The sequence below is a fragment of the Anolis carolinensis genome, chromosome 5 (genome assembly GCF_035594765.1).
Source record: "Anolis carolinensis isolate JA03-04 chromosome 5, rAnoCar3.1.pri, whole genome shotgun sequence".
Taxonomy (NCBI): Eukaryota; Metazoa; Chordata; class Lepidosauria; order Squamata; family Dactyloidae; genus Anolis; species Anolis carolinensis.
This window is the reverse complement of record NC_085845.1, coordinates 5472533-5492854: the sequence shown is the minus strand read 5'-3', so window position 1 is coordinate 5492854 and position 20322 is coordinate 5472533. Positions and strand designations below refer to the sequence as shown.

The 20322-nt window shown below is 45.4% G+C and overlaps 1 protein-coding gene across 1 annotated transcript in view; it reads right to left on the bottom strand.

The window, feature by feature from the left end:
- Window positions 1–20322, bottom strand: part of alms1 (ALMS1 centrosome and basal body associated protein) — a 114314-nt gene that overhangs the window by 84276 nt on the left and 9716 nt on the right. The window contains exon 2 of the mRNA XM_008122042.3: window positions 2088–2222. Coding sequence (XP_008120249.1) covers window positions 2088–2222 — 135 coding nt within the window. The remainder of the gene's footprint in view (window positions 1–2087; window positions 2223–20322) is intronic.

Below are 20322 nucleotides of genomic sequence, written 5' to 3'. Positions count from 1 at the left end.
ATATTGTCTAGGATCAAAGTTTTGGCTTAATAATACTGTAATAATAATAATACTATTATTATTTACTATTAATAATAAAATCAAGTGGACAAATGATAATAATTGGAAGAGACAGAAGAACCTTTCAGTAAAGGATAAATAATATTTGCATAATGCATGCTATACCAATGAGAACTAGATGACTGGTAAAGCTATACATTGTTTTTAAAAAATTGAATATATTAATAAACTGTTTCACTGCATAGCTAACATGCAGAACACATACTTGAGGAAATAATCTAGTTTCAAGATCCAATTTAATCTTCATTTTTTACTTCTGAAATACCAGTAACACATTCAGAAGCTATTTCCCCAGATTTCTACTGCACAAACAAGACAGCTGATCTATACGCTGACAGAATTTCATTAACTCTGTCTCCCACCAGTTCAGCAGATATCTATTTTATGCAGCAGTTGTTGCCGGAAAATATACAAGCTGCCAATTCCAGATGTTCAGGGGCACAAATCAGATCTCTAATAGCTCTCTGCCTGCATTCTTTTTCTTAGGCTGAAATCACATGAAGACTTACTTGAGGATAAAAGAACAGCTGCTGAGTTGCAACTGTAAATCTCTGAGTGGTCATCTGTGAACTCACACATACGTATCATTTTGCACCTGCACAGATAATTATTGGGTAACGCCTAAAATTGATAAGAGCCATATATGGAAATCGCCCTACACACATCAATTGCAAATACATTAGCATTTCCACTCAGTCTCTCAATTCCTTTGCGTCCACTGCAGTGACAGTACAATACAATTCAGCCTATATAATACATTTCAATACCCTTCTTCAAGGATAATACCCAATCTAGCAGTAGAAATGACTGGATCTTAGAATCTAGTTCCATTTATTGGACTGGTAAAACTTGTTATATATGGAATATATGGACTACAAAAAATACTTTTGTATGAACGCAAAACCTCTAATTAGAGATAATCATGCTTTAACTGCCATTGATTAATTCTATGGAATATTGGAAGTTGTAGTTCAGTGAAGGCTCAACACTCTTTGGCAGAGAAGGCTACAGATCTTATAAAACGACAGTTGCCAGGATTCCCTAGTATTGAGTTGTAGCAGTTAAAGTGGAGTCACACTGCATTAATTCTACCATATAAGTGAAACCATAGTCTCTGTAACTGGCTACCAAATGATGGACTAGATCCAAAGTTTCCATGGGTGCATTGGATGTTCTTGATTAAAGGAAAGATGTGTAATTTTCTTCAAATCGTCCCCCCCCCCCCCAAAAAAAATGCTGTATTGAAGGTTGGCAATCCGCCTAAAGAAGCCTTGGGAGAAGTGTTTGGGCACAAAGGAATTGGCAAACAATCTCCCCCACTGGATCTTGGTGCACTCGGGGAAATGGAGGGAGCTCTTTTGTTTGCAGGAGACAATCAAGATCTATTGAAGTGCAGCTCTTGAAATCACAGGAGAAATTGCCTATATCCCTAACAGCAGGGGTCCTCACTTTTTAAACAGAGGGCTGGTTCATGGTCCCTCAGACTGTTGCAGGGGGGAAACTATAGTCTGGAAAAAATGAATGAATTCTTCTGCACACTGCACATATTTGTAGTGTGTGTGTGGGGGGGGGGGGGACAAATAAAAGAACAATACAGTATTTAAAATTAAGAGCAATTTTAACCAACATGAACTTACTAGTATTTCCATGGGAAGTGTGGGCCTGCTTTTGGCTGAAGAGATAGTCATATTAATTAGGATTGTTGTTGTTGTGTGCCTTCAAGTTGTTTCAGACTTAGGGCAATCCTAAGTCTAAAGTTTAGGAAGAGGGGCAGGTCAATGACCTTGGAGGGCCGCATCTGGCTCAAGGGCCTGAGTCTGGGGATCCCTGCCTAACATCATCAATATTTCATTTGACTTCCTCTAAGATGAACAGTCAGATTTCCTCTACACAAACAGAGTATACTAGAGATTATCACTAGAATCTTGGTCCGAGATCCCAAAACAACTCAAAATATCCTGCTTATCCAAACATTTGTGTATCTAAGGGTCAGCACAGTAAGTATACTAGCAGTATTACATAGTTACCCGATTAGCAGAAGATCTACGTCGGATCACTTCTCCCAAAGAGAAGCCGCTGGCATTAGAAATATGGGTTCCACTGCTGCTTTGGCTCAATAGTTCTTCCTTCTGTCCAAAATGTGGAGGAGTTGTTGTAATAGGCTGGAACAAAAAAGGTTTTTTTAAATATATACATATATAACAACATGGGGATTAGGCAACTTTTTCATAATGTTTCAGCACATAGAGCTTCTTAGGTTTTTAAACTGAACTGAAATTCCTGAATATTTTATATCATTTGCTTAAATTGACATTGTAGGACATGAATACCCCTCCAAAATAAAGTTACATGCTAATCATGACATGCTGGGGTGGCAAATAAAAATGTACAGGTCTTTATTTTAAATGTCAGTTTTTAAAATATTTTTAAAATGCACGTATTTTGTACTGGACTATCGCCCAATCCAATTCAATCTCCTCTGGCTTTAATCGAATTATTAAAAGGCACAGAAGTGAACAGAATGCACCTATGACCCTCAGGTAAATCGAAAGTGGTGTGTGATGAAGCAAAAACTATAAAGGATAATTAGCAGAGGTGAAATGCAGTAACTATTGATATTGGATATGCCAAGTAAGGGTAATTATTTGAGGGTTTTGAATGGCCATCAAGTAAGGCAAAACACGTTAAAAGGGTCCACAGTGAGAAAATGGAAGCAAAAGACAACGGCCTATTTAACCTTCATGGTAACCTCTGTAAAGCCAAATTCTTCTATTCTAAACATAAAAGAGAAGACAACAGCACCAAAAACAAAAATAAAAGGCCAGAGGATAGGGGAGCATTTTTTTTCCTGACAGATGTGTACTGCCATTAGTTGACATATAGATTATTCTTTGGGCATCAGAATAGCTTCACACTGTTGCTTTTCCCAACTTCATTGGCCCTGAGCCTGCATTCAAGCTCAGTTCAAAGAGCTATTTTCCGTTTGTTATAGCCCCTCCAGCTTGGGGACCTGCTGGTGCATGTGGACCCATCTGGCATTTGTAAGAAACCGCCATAGGCACGATCTTGACACGTCTGCTATAGGACCTATAGCTAGTTACAAAATGGTTGTCATGGAGTTGGGGCAGTCAGGAATGGCTCATGTGGTGTGAAAATTTTCTAACAGAAAACAGAGAAAATGAAGCAAGAAAGAATAAAGTGAGTATGCACAGAGATGCAGAAATCTGTACACATACTCCCCATAGAGGTAGATGACTTCAAGAAGAGGGTGCACTGGGGAGGAAAAGGCAGATGGAAGTCATCCCACTCTCACTAAATGCTCTTGCCTTCAGATTCGTCCTGCTACCTGCTATTTGTTTAGCAGAGGATTGACTGTTCCATTTGCAAGCAGTGACGACATTTATCTCAGATTAAAAGGGGAAAGGGGAGGGAGCCAGCAAGAACCCAATAGGCATCTCAGAATGAAACCAACAAAAAGAAAAATAGCTCTCCATATACAAACACAAACGCAACACAGACACACAAGAAAAAAGAGATAGAGGTCTCTTAAGTGCCTGCACGATTTACTTAGCTTTATATGTTTCAGTGACACATTTCGTTCTAAAAACACAAGGAAATACATGAAAAGGGTAGCCGACAAATTTTCATGTAGCAATAAATTTAAATAAGTTTAAAAGTTCTAAAAAGCCATTTTCTTAAGACACAACCAACCAGAGACATGTACAGTAGAGTCTCACTTATCCAACATAAATGGGCTGGCTGAACGTTGGATAAGCGAATATGTTGGATAATAAGGAAGGATTAAGGAAAAGCCTATTAAACATCAAATTACATTATGATTTTACAAATTAAGCACCAAAACAAATATACAACAAATTTGACAGAAAAAGTAGTTCAATACGCAGTAATGCTATCTAGTAATTACTGTATTTACGAATTTAGCACCAAAACATCACAATGTATTGAAACATTGACTACAAAAATGCGTTGGATAATCCAGAACGTTGGATAAGTGAGTGTTGGATAAGTGAGACTCTACTGTATTTCTATTTAATGTGTATAATACACCAGGCTAAACCCAGTAATATTCCTACCTAAAAAGAGATCCACTAAAATCAATGTAACATATTAGTTGTGATTAATAAATATAATTCACTTAAATGGGCCCATGCTAAGAGAAAAACACTAGATTTAGACCAAGTCTTCAAAACATGGCAAATGTGTGCTCCATGCCCTACTCCTGTATTAAACATTTGCAGAAAAGCATTTTTATTTTATTTTTAAAAGAACAGAACAGGTATAAAGATCAGTAAAAAGTTTTAAAACCTGCTGTTTAGTGTGACAAAGAACGAAGTGAGTTTCACCATTGGACTCGAGGACCAATACATGACAACCATCAAAATAAGCTATCAAATGCAAATTATTCTGAAGAAGAGACTCAGAAATAAACATAATTCCTTCTCAGAAAGCCAAAACTCCCTACCAGTTTCCATCAGATGCATGTAGAAAACTGACATGTAATCTACCTACATTTCTTGCAATGGCAATTGGTGACCCTGTTTTAAAATCTGTATTTGGACAAAAACAGTACAAACACTAAAACTACATTTGGTTTTGCACTAAAATAAAGCACAGATTTTACCAGTCAAATAATCAATCTGAGAGCAATTTCAGTGTGATGGACATACAACAAAAAGAAAGAATCCAAAAAAGTAAAGCACAAGGGCAAGGTGAAAGAGAGAGAGAACATGGGAAACAGGAGAAAACAGTATGAGTTGTGCATAAAAGGAACATTAATATATTATATTATATATAAGAAAGATTACTCTCAGTTACCCCTTTGTAATCTTGCTTATTAAGCAGCCTCCACATACTGTATTCCCATAATAAATCACTATATTGTCTAAGACTTCATCCAAAACATTGGCAACTCTGAAAAGATTTCCAACACTTCTGGATGATCCTACACAGTGGATCATCCCATGAAAAATATTCACAAATTTCACACACCCTATAGATTCAGTGGGAATAGAGTAAGAAGACAGAATCATTTCAGTATTGACACATGGAGCCCAATCTCAAAACTTACCGAAGCTGGACCTTTCTCGCTTCAAAAGGAGAAAACCGTGCAACTATTCCCAATGTCCCCAAGCCCATGGACGGAAAGAAGCAAAGACAAATGACAGGTTCTTCTCTACCCAACACTCACTCAACAAAAGTAGTGGAATTACAGCCCTTCTATACCTCTACTATACTACTTCTGTCATAAAGGCTGAGGCATTTATGAAATTCATTTGCGTCATCTAGACAACTTTCACCAATTGTCAAGGCATGTTATATCCCGATACAGACTGATGAGAAGCGCCCATGTTGAACCAAATGCACACAATGCACTGGAAGCAGTTCTTAGAAAGTGTGTCACCCATTTTAGCTTATTTTATTGCTTCTGAGAAGAAGGGTGGGCAGGATAGAGAAATACATAAAAGACATCTTCTACATCACCAGAGAGAGTATATCTTGAAGATGCCAACCGTAACTCAAATCTCTAGGATTTACAGAGAAAATGAATTTAACTCAGTTTTTCCATGCAAGCATGCAAATTAAGCATTAGCAACTATCCTTTTGAGAAAACGGAGGAAATAGATGCCAGTAACAAAAGCCAAACAGAATGCCTCATCCTTCAAAAGACAGCCAATTAACTAACCTCAGAGACAGCACATTAGCAATTGGAGGAAGTTGACAGAAACAACACATTTTACATGCCTAGTTGCCAAAAAGGGAGCATGGAGGAAATAAGAAAATGAAAGAACAGTGCCAAAGGAATACAAATGTCCAAGAAGTGGTGCCATTTGGTGCAGATACTGTGTGGAATAATATTTATCCTGGCAGCTTTCAGAAACAATTACTAATAATTAGCAAAACTGGTATAATTTTTTTCTAGGAACCTGTATCTAACTAACCTAAAGGGAAAAAAGATTTTAAAATAACAGATTGAGCAAGGAAGTTTAGTTTCATCAAAAACATATTAAAGATGTGGGATTAATAGCTATGCAGTTAGGTTCACCTCACACAGAAATGTTCCTGTTGTACTTCATAAAAAGGAAAATCAACCTATTTAGTAAATCTTGCAAATGCTTACTGTTAGTAAATGTCTGATTTTTATATCTATCTTATATACCTAGATACTCAGGGTCACATGAAAATTTATCGGGTAGAAAGCAGTCTCAAAAGAGGTCACGAGTGGAAAAGATTTAAGAAGCCCTGATCCATTCATGTTCTAGCTTTCAAGGAAAATATTTTATGTGCAGTAACTAAATAATGACCAGACATTCAGTACAGGTTTTATATGTTTTATGTATAAATTTACATAGTGATTGTTTTATATGCTCATTTATTTTGTTGTATTTGTGTATGTTGTTGCACTTCCAAGTGCTTTTGTAAGCCGCCCTCAGTCCCTTTTGGGAGATGGTGGCAGGATATAGTTATTGTTGTTGTTGTTGTTATTATTATTATTATTATTCCTGGACAGTTTCTGAAATAATTGTCTTATAAGGCTTTGACAATGTTCTTAAAATGTGCAAACTTTATGTAATATAGAACATTCCACATGAGAGAACAAAAAGTTTAACTAAAGAGAATGGTAAGTTGCACATGATAGAGGGCAAATTTAGATTGCTATGTAATGGGCAATAGAAGCATTAGCAGAAACATAACAATGTACAGTCAGCCCATCACATTTGCTTGGTTTAGGGGCATAGTAGCCTCACAAAAGTGGAAAAAACACAAATAAAAATCACAGTATGGTAAACTTCCTTCTAACCTTGACCACAGAATTAGCTGAAGAGCATACAAATGTCTAGAGAGTTGATTCCTCTAGGAATCTCCAAGTCTTCCAAGACAACTCCATATTCAACCTCCAGCAATGTTGACCAAAGGAATACTGAACAAGACCACACATTATATATACATAATCCATAATTTTGGCCCGGAAACTTGCCCTCAAGCTTTCTATGAACTCAGCGTCTACATGAGCATATATCATTAATGAAAAGAGAGAAAACAACAAAACAAACAGATTTCCCAAACTGTCTTTTCGCTCTTACCAACTAGAAAGTGGAAATTACAAGTTTTCCCATCAGAAAACCAGCTTTAATATTTTCTTATAGGTCTTACATACTTTTAAAATGTACCTGTAAACAATCTGGCACAACGGTAGTTCTAATTTGGAGACAGACCATAAGAAACTGATGCCTAATCAAAACTAGAATTCTTTTCTGACACAGGCCTCTTTGACATAAAAGACAGGCTTACATATTTACGTTCCAAGTGTCTGCATTACCTGTCTTCCTAGGTCATGTCTTCTTATTTTGTAACCTACTTAACAGCAAAGGTTCAAACGAGGCTGTCATATTATGTCTACTTAGCAGTTTTGAGATTATTTGAGACAGTCCCTGGAGCACCAGATAACTAGCATGGGTGACAGCCTTTCTCCTTTCATAGTATTTTCTTAAGCAAAGAATCCCCAGAGGTGGTTCCAACAGTTACTTTCTCTGAAATATACTCTACAGCATCTGGTATTTATTGGCAGTCTCCCATTCACATAATAACCTGGACTGACCTTGCTTAGTTTTCCAAGATCGGATGGAATCTGATGCCATTAGAAGGAACGGTAACATACAAAGAGACTGAATTATTTAGCTAAATGTGTTAGATCTCTGTCTGGAATTATACTCCTGACAGATTTATAGACCAATCCTATGAGATTTGGTATCACAAAGGGACTCAATGTCAATGGCAGTTAGAATGGTGTTCTCTAGGACAATTAGTTGACTAGGACTATAGTGGACTATAGTTTTCTCAAAAAATGCAATTATATCCTATAACTAATATGATCTGAAAATTGAGTCCATATAACTCACAGGGGGAACCATGGTATTCTACAAATTTTGCTGACTGCAAATTGTGGCATTTACTACTACATTGGAGGGAAGGGGTAGAACTGACAGAAGATGTCATCCCAACAACATCTGGAAGGCCACATCACTTCCAACTCTGAAAGGGAGACACCATAACAAAAGATTTGTCTAAAACTAGATAGCATAGATAGATAGGAGCCCCGGTGGCAAAGTGTGTTAAAGCACTGAGATGCTGAACTTGCAGACCGAAAGGTCCCAGGTTCAAATCCCGGGAGCGGAGTGAGCGCCTGCTGTTAGCTCCAGCTTCTGCCAACCTAGCAGTTCGAAAACATGCAAATGTGAGTAGATCAATAGGTACCACTCCAGCGGGAAGGTAACGGCGCTCCATGCAGTCATGCGAGTGGCCACATGACCTTGGAGGTGTCTACAGACAACACTGGCTCTTCGGCTTAGAAATGGAGATGAGCACCAACCCTCAGAGTCAGACATGACTGGACTTAACGTCAGGGGAAACCTTTACCTTTTAGATAGCAGGCATTTGGCTCCAACTTCTACACTGTGTGCAGATATGGCCTTGTACTTCTATAGTTGTTTTTGGGAAGATAAGCCAAAATCAAGCTTACAATCAGGGCCCAGATAGATGACCTAAGGAGCCCCTCCCTCATCAACACCCTGGACTTCTCCAAAGGATACCACCAAATCTTCTTTCCCAAGTCTTGCCCATTCACGCACAAGCATTACTGTCAGAACCCTGCTACTAGAGCCTGGATGTGGCTCTGAGTTTCAGGGTCACTGACATTGATAAGACACCTGCGTCTCAGGACTCGGAGAAGAAATGGCTGCTGGACTTGGCGGGGAATCTGCGCGGGGTTTTGCTGAGCGGGAAGAGACTTTTCAAATGAGGGGGAGGGTATATAAAGGATGGTTGGCCGGAGCCTCCCATTCTTGGCTTTTCTGATGTTTATGTTTCCTGCAGTAAAGTTTCTGGTGATATCACAGAGAGTCTCGTGTGTTCATTCAGGAGCGGCTGTAGTGAGCTGACACTAAGCCAAGAATACGGACACCATCCCGCTGTAGCGGTGAGGTGCAACATGCAAGTGGAGGATGAAGAGCTCTTGGGCGCAGGAGGAAGAAGGTCGGGAAGGGCCACTCCCGAGCCGGACGCTGAGTTCCACCAGCTGGCGGCCCTGGCGTCATCCACCGCTTATGCCCAGCCGAATGGGGTAACCCAGAGGCGTGGAGTGGTGCAGGGAGACAGCACCGGAGGAGAGGAAGATTTACCTTCCCCAGCCCCACAAAGGATGGTGTTTCTGGAAGAGAGGATGTCGGCGATGGAGACCACCCTGGCAGTAATGTCGAGGGCGATGGAGCGCCTGGCGTTTTTGGCGGAGCCAGAGAGAGGAAGGGAACTTCGGGCTGGCTGAATGTGGGACATGAGCGTAGGAAGCAGCCAGGGCTTTGCAGACCTCCCAGCACTGAAGGGAAGGGAAATGCGAAAGGAGCCCGGCGCCCGGCCCAAGACCCAAACAAGCCTGACGCGGGTGGAGGAGAATGACGACGAAGGGGAAAAGCCTCCGAGAATCCCGGCTACGCTCCCAGCTGAGACCCTAGTGCCCCTGGTGAATGCCGGGCGTGGCACAGGGCCAAGAAAAACAGCAGCGGGGCCCACTGGTCCGCAAGGGGGCTTGCGACGGGCGGAGGATTAGGGATTGCCGCCACAGGGACCCCTACCGAGACGAGAGGAACTAAGGATCGAGTTTGGGGGAGAGTCCTCTGAACTGGATTTTTTCCTTACCACAGTGAGGGGCTATATGGAGGACAATGCTCACACTTTTAGAACGGAATCCAGCCGGATCCGGGCCATTGGTGCAGTGTTGAAGAGGGGAGCAGCTAGCTGGTACGTTCAGCTGCACGCGCGGCGCGACCCATGTCTGGGGTCAGTCCGACGCTTTATGGGGCCCCTGGAGACCCGTTTCCGAGATCCATTGGAGCAAATCCAGGCGAGGGAGAAGTTGAAGACCGTCTCCCAGGGGCAGAGGTCGGTATCTGAGTATGCGGAGGAATTCCAATGCCTCGCCGAAAAGGTGCCGGAATGGTCTGCAGTGACAAAGATGGAACTCTTCAAAGAGGGGCTCAGGCGGGAGATCCTCTCCTGGGCTGTGCACCGTGATGAGCCTGACACACTGCACGGATGGATTCAGCTGGCGGGGCGCGTCGAGACATTGCTGGCCCAGGCGAGGAGGCACTGAGGAGGGCTACAGCAACGGCCGCAGATGAAAGAGGGGAGCCGGAAGGAGGGATCAACCCCAACCGGGAGGAGAGCGGAGCCGAGAGGGAACGTGAGCGCCAGCAGGAGTGGCTGCTTCGTGTGCAGCCGATTGGGCCACAGGGCTGCCGAGTGCTGGCAGAGAAAAGGGGAAGGCGGAGGCCCGCCCAAACCAAGAGCCATGGCAGGAAAACACGCCGAGGAAGAACCACCGATGAGGCACCATTCGGGGGGGTTGGTAAGTCAGGACAAAGCTATGATAGTGGTCCCCATTCAGCTTGAAAATGGCAGCAAACAAGCAACATGCAAAGCGTTTGTGGATTGTGGATGTTCCAGGAACATCATTTCCCCTGAATTAGCTGGGGGATTGGGATGCGAAAGAACGAGCCTAGAATCCCCAATAACATTTTCGCAGTTGGACGGATCCACAGCATCAGGATCGTTAGCTAGGCACAGTGCCAAAGATGTAAAGTGTAAGATAGGGAGTTGGGAAGGAAAGGTGTCATTTGTGATATCACAAATAGCCAACTATAATGTTGTACTAGGCATGCCGTGGCTGGGGCAGGCCAACCCGCAAATCAACTGGGAGGATAAGAGCATGATTTTCGGGATGAGTTTGGAAGAAGGGAGCCAGGAAGTCGAGAGGGAGCCGGGAAAAAGGGGGGAGGAAGACTCTATCAGAATAGCAGAACTGGCAGATAAATTACCCCCAGAGTATCGTGATTTTGTGGACGTGTTTGACGAGAAGGAAGCAGACAATTTCCCACCGAAGCAGAGGGTTGAAGTGAAAATAGAGCTAGTCCCAGGAGCAGAGCTTCCCAAGGCAAAGATATACCCGATGTCGGCTAGGGAAAAGGAGGAACTGAGAAAGTGTCACGACCCAGGCTGCAGAGCACCAATAACCATACACAGAGGCCAGAATCTATCTAATATCTTTATTGAAGGAATATATAAAGTTAATAAAAACAAGTGTAGAAAATAGTCCAGAATTAGACCTTTCAGGAAAGGTCAGAAATAGTCCAAAAAAGCAATGTCCAATAAGAAATATTAAGGTCCAAAGTTGTAATCCAATAACCGAAACACCCACTTTGCCAAGCAAAGTGAGGGGAGATGACAAGGTCCTTTAGTCCATGAAACTTGAGCGAGGCTAGGAAATAACTTGATACTTGAAACAAGGCTTGAACGTGGAACAAGGTAACTAAGAACAAGAACAAGGTCCGTGGAATAACTTGATAAAATCCGTGGAACAAGGCAAGGATTGATCCTGGGAAACAAGGCAAGGTCCGTAGATAAACAAAGGCTGGGAAGCAAGGCGAAGGCTGGATAGCAAGGCAAGGCTTGAGCAGGAGCGAGGCTTGAATCGGAGCGCGCTGTCCAGACACAACTCGCTCCGTAGGCTGACGAATTGACTCCGCGAAGTTACTACGCGGGCAAAACACCTAAATAGAGTCTAACTTTCCCGCCGAAGCAGTTCTCTGGGAAACAGAACCGAAAGCTAAACTCTGAGACCAGATGTGAGACTCCCCAAAGATTCTCACGAGAAGCAGTCTTAATTGGCCACATTCTTAGCTGCAATCCTCGCACTCCTGCGCGAAGCTGATTCCAAACTTCTCTGTTGTTTACAAAACTCCCGGCGCAAGAACACGGGAGAAGTAGACTCTGGGCTTGTTTGACATACTTCTGGGAGACAACTTTCCTGCAGGTGCAAGGTTCCCAGATCTGCCTGGGAAAGATCTGGCTGAGAGGAATCCAGTTCAGACTGGGAAGGTAAAAAACCCAAGTTTTCCTCCTCATCAGGAATTACAATGTCCTGAGCAGGACTACAAGGCCCATGGGTCATCACACTATCCCCCTCCTCAAGGCCCCTCCCAAACTGGGGCCCTCTCCCCGAGGCGCGAGGTCGCGGTTTGGTGGGATAGGTCTGATGAAAGCGACGGGTTAGATCAGGAGCATGGACTGTGGAGGCGTCTTCCCAAGAGCGTTCCTCAGGGCCAAAACCCACCCAGTCAATGAGATATTGTAGGCGGCGGCGGTGAAAGCGAGAATCCAAAATGTCCTCAACCTCGAACTCCTCCTCCCCATTCATCAAAACAGGAGGGGGGGCCGGTTGGTCTGTATCAGGTCGTACACCATCCGCCGGAAGGAGCAGGGAACGGTGAAACACTGGGTGAATGCGCATTGAACGCGGAAGTTGGAGTTTGAAAGTCACGGGGTTTAATTGCGCCACCACTGGATAGGGGCCAATGAAACGGGCATCTAACTTCCGGCAAGGGCGGTGGGAGGGCAGAAAGCGAGTGGACAGGAAAACCCGATCTCCTACCTTGATTTCGGGGCCCGGCTGGCGATGTTTGTCAGCGTGGCGTTTATAGTCCTCCTTGGCTTGGTCCAGTTGCTGGAGCAAAAGTTGTTGCACCGCTGTGAGTTCCTGCAGCCAATCCTCTGCTGCGGGAACTTCTGAAGTTTCAATGACAGGGGGGAAGAAACGTGGATGGAAGCCGTAGTTTGCAAAGAACGGCGTTTCTTTTGTAGAAGCTTGAACTCCATTGTTGTAGGCAAACTCAGACAGTGGTAACAGAGAAGTCCAATTGTCCTGTTGGTAGTTTACATAACAGCGAAGATACTGCTCCAAAGTGGCATTGGTGCGCTCCGTTTGCCCATCTGTTTGGGGATGATGAGCTGAAGATAAGCGAGAGTCTATGCCCAATAGTTTTTGTAGTGCCTTCCAAAAACGAGAGGTGAATTGAGATCCACGGTCTGTGACTAAACTCTTGGGCAATCCATGTAGTCTGAAAACATGTTGAAGAAATAGATCCGCAGTTTCTTTGGCCGTGGGGAGGCCTTCGCAGGGAATGAAATGGGCTAACTTGGTGAAAAGGTCCACCACCACTAAGATCGTGGTGAATCCACAGGAAGGTGGTAGGTCAGTGATGAAATCCGCGGAAATTATTTCCCATGGGCGAGATGGGGTAGGAAGGGGGTGTAAAAGCCCTGAGGGCTTCTCCCTTCGTATCTTGGAGCGCTGGCATACTGGGCAGGTGTTGACATATTTTTCCACATCCTTGCGGATCTTGGGCCACCAAAAATCCCTTAGGATCAAATGCATAGTTTTAAATAGTCCGAAGTGTCCTGCTGGTTTGCAGTCATGACACAGACGAAGCGCTTTTTCCCTGCCCGGTCCGGGTGGGATATAAACATGATTTCTATAGCAGAGCAGCCCATCTTTAAGCGAAAAGGGAAAATGCAGACCTTGGCGAAGTTGGTCCTGCGCCCAGGCATCTGCTTGCTGACTAGCCCTGATTTCTTGAGCACAGATGGGTCCTGGAGTAGGGGAAGTTGAACCAATGGGAATGGATTTGGTGTTCCCCACCGTGAGCGTGGCAAAGTTCTCGGGTTGTAGCAGTTGGGATTCAAAGGTCTCCTTGCGTCCTGCAGCGTATTCCGGTTTACGTGACAGGGCGTCTGCTTGCTTGGTTTGGGCTGGAGTCACATAATGGATCTGGAAGTTGAAACGTTCAAAGAATAAAGCCCAACGTTGCTGCCTCTGATTTAGTTTGCGGGCAGTTCTTAGATGTTCTAGATTACGATGATCAGTGTGGACTTCAATGGGAAATTTGGCCCCTTCTAGCCAATGTCTCCAAGTTTCAAAGGCTGCCTTTATGGCCAGTAGTTCTTTTTCCCAAATGGTGTAATTCCTCTCTGGTGTGGTTAGTTGACGAGAATAAAAGGCACAGGGGTGGAGGTGATCTCCCACCGGTTGTAAGAGTACAGCCCCAATTGCCACATCAGAGGCGTCCGCTTGCACCACAAAAGGGGTTCCAGGATTTGGGTGCTGTAGAATTGGCTGGGAGGTGAATAGTTTCTTTAGTTGCTGGAACCCTTTCTCTGCTTGATCAGTCCAGCGGAAAGGCTGCTTTCCACGGATGCAGCTAGTGATGGGGTCGGACCAGCGGGCAAAATCTGGAATGAACTTGCGGTAATAGTTCGCGAACCCCAAGAAACGCTGCACCTCTTTCTTGTTAGTTGGCGCCCGCCATTCCAATACTGCTGAAACCTTGGCTGGATCCATGGAAAGCCCTAGAGGCGAGATGCGGTAACCAAGGAAATCTACCTCTTGTAGATCAAAGGCGCATTTTTCCAGCTTGGCATAAAGTCCATGATCCCGCAATCGTTGTAACACCATTTTGACGTGGTTCTCATGTTCTGATTGTGATCTGGAAAACACCAAAAAATCGTCCAGGTAGATTATCAAGAACCTGTCTAGATAGTCCTGAAAAATGTCATTGACAAAATGCTGGAACGTTGCGGGGGCTCCGCATAAACCGAAATTCATAACTCGGGACTCAAATAATCCGAATTTGGTCTGGAAGGCGGTCTTCCACTCGTCCCCTTCCCTGATGCGAACTAAGTTGTAAGCCCCCCGAAGATCCAGCTTGGTGTAAACCTTGGCTCCTCGAAGCCGATCCAGTAGATCCGAGATTAAGGGCAGGGGATAGCTGTTCCGCTTGGTGATATTGTTCAATGCTCTGTAGTCCACCACCAAGCGTAGTTCCCCTGACTTCTTCTTCACAAACATCACTGGGGAGGCGGCTGGGGATTGAGAGGGTCTGATGAATCCCTTGCGAAGGTTTGTCTCTAGGAATTCCCTGAGAGCTTCTTGCTCTGGTTCAGTCAGGGAGTAGAGATGCCCTCGCGGGATCGGGGCCCCCTCCACCAAGTCAATGGCACAGTCATAAGGTCTATGTGGGGGTAATTTTTCGGCTTCTTTCTCATTGAATACATCCCAATACTCGGAGTACTTCTTTGGCAAGGTGATGATGGGTTCGGTGTCTGTGGCATGGCATACCTTGGCTACGAGGCAATGGTTTTGGCAGTACGGTGAAGCAAACTGCAGTTCTCTGTTGGACCAGGAAATGTTAGGGTCGTGGAGAGTCAGCCATGGAATTCCCAAAATCACAGGGAAATGGGGGACCTCGGTAACAAAGAAGGAAATCTCTTCCATATGTTCCCTTATCCACATCCTGGTGGGTTCCGACCACTGACTTACGGGGCCCGTCTTGAGGGGGCGGCCGTCTATGGCTTGCACCACACGGGCATTCTTGAAATCATGATATTGTAATCCCAGAGAGTCGGCATACTCTCTATCGATGAAATTGTTGGTAGCTCCAGAGTCTATCATGGCGTGGATCATGACGGGTCCCCTTTTTGCTGACCATAAAGTGACCACGAGAAGGAACAGGACCCCGGTTGGCGGCTCTTGGATGGATTTTTTGACCGGGTTGGCGAGCCTCTCTACACCCGGTCGTTGGCTTCCCCCGCCGGCTGTGTGCCAGTCGGCTCAGACGCCTTCGTCTCCGTGGAGGACGCCGCCGCAAGACGGGCGGCAGGCTTCCCTTTGGCTGGGCACTCTCTGGCGAAGTGGCCCCCGTTCCCGCAGTACCAGCAGAGGTTTAAGCGTTGACGACGGGCCTTCTCGGCGGCATCTAGTCTGGGACGCACATTGCCCAACTGCATCGGCACCTCCTCGCCTCCTCTGGGGTATGGGGTTGGCGGTGGGGGTCTCCACACCGGTCGTGGCTGAACGCTGGCGGGAGCGGGGGGTTTTGCCCCGGCTCTACTGCCCTGGCCTCGAACCCACTGTTTCCTGTTGGCAATCATGACTTCAGCCCGTAAACATTGATCAATGAGTGCCTCGAGGGTCTGGGGAGGATCCACCTTGGAGATTTCTTCCAGCATTTCAATGTTGAGACCCTCCCGGAATTGTCCCCTGAGGGCTACATCGTTCCAGCCGGTGTTGTGGGCCAGCACTCGGAACTCGGCTATATACTGAGACATAGGTCTGTCTCCTTGGAGAAGGCGTCGGAGTTTGTGACCGGCTGCCTCCAAATTGTCCTCGATTCCCCAAGTCTCCTTGAGGTGGTCCAAGAAGTGTTGTGCTGATCTTAGGTGTGGAGAGGCTTGGTCGAACAGTGCCGTCGCCCAGTTGGCCGCTGGCCCGTCTAGAAGACTGTAAACCCATGCCACTTTGATGTCTTCTTGAGGAAACTCGGCAGCACGGGCCTCAAGATAAGCTTGACATTGGCGACGGAAGACATGAACCTTAGAAGCTTCTCCAGTAAACTTGGTTGGCAACGCCATGGCCGGAAGACGAATTCCGCGTTCCTTCAAACCCCTTATTTCTCCGTCCTGTGCATTGAGCTTATCACGGATACGATCCACCTCTTCCTTGTCGATGGTGTAGGTAATCGGCTGGCCGCTCGGCCCAGGTACGACTCCGGTAGACATTCTGGCCGAGGTTAATTGGTGCTTAGGGTGGCGGAGTCAAACTGTCACGACCCAGGCTGCAGAGCACCAATAACCATACACAGAGGCCAGAATCTATCTAATATCTTTATTGAAGGAATATATAAAGTTAATAAAAACAAGTGTAGAAAATAGTCCAGAATTAGACCTTTCAGGAAAGGTCAGAAATAGTCCAAAAAAGCAATGTCCAATAAGAAATATTAAGGTCCAAAGTTGTAATCCAATAACCGAAACACCCACTTTGCCAAGCAAAGTGAGGGGAGATGACAAGGTCCTTTAGTCCATGAAACTTGAGCGAGGCTAGGAAATAACTTGATACTTGAAACAAGGCTTGAACGTGGAACAAGGTAACTAAGAACAAGAACAAGGTCTGTGGAATAACTTGATAAAATCCGTGGAACAAGGCAAGGATTGATCCTGGGAAACAAGGCAAGGTCCGTAGATAAACAAAGGCTGGGAAGCAAGGCGAAGGCTGGATAGCAAGGCAAGGCTTGAGCAGGAGCGAGGCTTGAATCGGAGCGCGCTGTCCAGACACAACTCGCTCCGTAGGCTGACGAATTGACTCCGCGAAGTTACTACGCGGGCAAAACACCTAAATAGAGTCTAACTTTCCCGCCGAAGCAGTTCTCTGGGAAACAGAACCGAAAGCTAAACTCTGAGACCAGATGTGAGACTCCCCAAAGATTCTCACGAGAAGCAGTCTTAATTGGCCACATTCTTAGCTGCAATCCTCGCACTCCTGCGCGAAGCTGATTCCAAACTTCTCTGTTGTTTACAAAACTCCCGGCGCAAGAACACGGGAGAAGTAGACTCTGGGCTTGTTTGACATACTTCTGGGAGACAACTTTCCTGCAGGTGCAAGGTTCCCAGATCTGCCTGGGAAAGATCTGGCTGAGAGGAATCCAGTTCAGACTGGGAAGGTAAAAAACCCAAGTTTTCCTCCTCATCAGGAATTACAATGTCCTGAGCAGGACTACAAGGCCCATGGGTCATCACAGAAAGTACATTGATAAAAACCTAGCGAGGGGTTTCATAGAACCTTCGAATTCCCCTTTAGGGGCACCTGTGTTGTTTAGGCGGAAAAAGGACCAAACGCTGAGGCTCTGCATTGACTACAGAGGCCTGAATGCAATCAGTACTGTAAATAAATACCCTCTACCCTTAGTGAAGGACTTGATCGCCCAGTTATCGGAGGGGCAGATATTCACTAAATTGGATTTAATTGAGGCTTACCATAAATTGCAGATCAACCCAGAGGACAGGTGGAAGACGGCCTTCTCCTGCGCCTTCGGATTATTCAATTATTGTGTGCTCCCATTCGGTTTATGCGGGGGAGGGGCCGCGTTCATGCAATTAATCAACGAAGTGTTGCATCCATTATTGTACAAGGGAGTTTTTATTTTTTTAGATGATATATTGATAATGTCTCGGACCAAGGAGCAACACGTAGAACTAGTCAGGGAAGTCCTACAAAAGTTGAGGGAAGCGAAACTGTATGCGAAACTTGCCAAGTGCGAGTTCAATAAAGACCAGATAGACTTTCTGGGGTATAGGATTTCATCCCAGGGAGTGGCGATGGACCCTGCGAAGGTGGAAGACATAAGGGGGTGGGAAGCCCCCAGAACACGGAAGCAGCTGCAATCCTTCCTGGGGTTCGCAAACTTCTATAGAACATTTATCAAGGACTTTGCGCGCCTCACTTTGCCATTAACTGATTTGTTAAAGACTAAAGGCAGGGGAGAAACAGCCAAAGTGAAGGCCCCTGGGGCCAAACTGACCTGGACAATAGAATGCCAGGAAGCTTTACATTGCGATGCGTCAGACCGGGCATATGGGGCAGTCCTGCTGCAGAAAGACGAGGGGGGGAACCTGAAGCCATGTGGCTATCTGTCGAAAAAGTTTAGCGATACAGAAAAAAACTGGCCGATTTGGGAGAGGGAAGCCTTAGCGATTCTGAAAGCACTAGAGTGCTGGAGACACTTACTGGAAGGGAGTGGAATACCGTTTGAGGTGTGGTCTGATCATAAAAATTTACAATATCTGAGATCCCATCGCAAACTATCAGCGAAGCAGATTAGATGGGCCCAATATTTCAGCCGTTTTGATTTCAGACTCAAGTTCTTCCAGGGGAAACACAACATACTCGCTGACGCTCTCTCTCTGATGCCTCAGCACGGGGGAGGAATTCAGGAATCTGAGGGGAGCCTTTTCCTAGATAAGCAATGGGGCCTGGCAGTACTGACTCGAGCACAAGCGGCCAAAGAAAACAAACGTACTGCCATTTCCACGGGGGGAGGAGAAATATGGGAGGAAGAGTTGAAGCGAGCATATGGAATGGACGAATGGTTACAAACGAACAAAGAACAGGGAGAACTGTGTGGGGATTTGGTGTTTGTTAATAAGAAATTGTATATTCCTGAATGTTTGAGACAAGAAATGTTAAGGAAATGCCACGATAACAAGGGTGCAGGTCATCTAGGCCCTACCAGGACTATTAAACTGTTGGCCAAACAATGCTGGTGGCCCGGAATGAGGAAAGACACCAGGGGGTACGTCACGCAGTGTGAATTATGTGCAGAGGGCAAAACACCACCTGGGAAGCCCCAGGGGCTATTGCAGAAGGTGGTGGAGCCCATGAGGCCATGGGAATGCGTGGCAATGGATTTTGTAGGCGAACTACCCCCCAGCAGAGGCCACAGATACATTTGGACAATATTGGACCTATTCTCAAAACAGGCACACTTTGTGGCCCTGCCAAAACTCCCCTCGGCTGAAAAGCTCGCGGATTTGTATGTAAAGCATGTATATCGCCTACATGGGTGCCCCGACAAAATAATTAGCGACCGGGGAGTCCAATTCACTGCAAAATTTTGGGGAAAATTCTTACAGCTGTTAGGAGCAGAAAGGAACCTGAGCTCGGCCTTTCATCCCGCGACCAACGGGGGGGTCGAACGTACCCAACAAACACTGTGCCAATTCTTGAGGATGTACAATTATAGACAGGACGATTGGTCAGACCTTCTGCCGTTTGCTGAGATGGCATTTAACGGGGCCGTACATTCGGCCACAGGTCATGCCCCATTCGAAATAGTATACGGACAGGAGGTGGCACCTTTCCCCAGGCTACCCGAGTGGAAGGAAGGAGAGGGCCAGACCGACAAGGAATGGCCGGCTAAAATTAAGCAAGGGTGGCAGAACGTGGTGGAGGCATTGCAGGAAACGCAAAAGAAGTACAAGCTCTTTGCAGATCGTAGGCACCGAGAGGGGGACAAATTGGGCGAAGGAGATCTGGTTTGGCTGAGCACAAAAAACCTGAAATTGGGGTTCCCATCTAAGAAATTGGCTCCACGCTATATAGGGCCGTTCAGGGTGGCGAAAAGAATAAACGAAGTGACCTATCAGCTGAGGCTACCCAAGGACCTAGGAAAGGTACACCCGGTATTCCATTGCAGCCTATTAAAAAAGTATAAAGGAACTCTGGACAGCGGAGAACAATAGTTGTGTTAAATCTTTTCCTTCCAGGACGAAGGGGAGGAGGACGCCATGTCAGAACCCTGCTACTAGAGCCTGGATGTGGCTCTGAGTTTCAGGGTCACTGACATTGATAAGACACCTGCGTCTCAGGACTCGGAGAAGAAACGGCTGCTGGACTTGGCGGGGAATCTGCGCGGGGTTTTGCTGAGTGGGAAGAGACTTTTCAAATGAGGGGGAGGGTATATAAAGCATGGTTGGCCAGAGCCTCCCATTCTTGGCTTTTCTGATGTTTATGTTTCCTGCAGT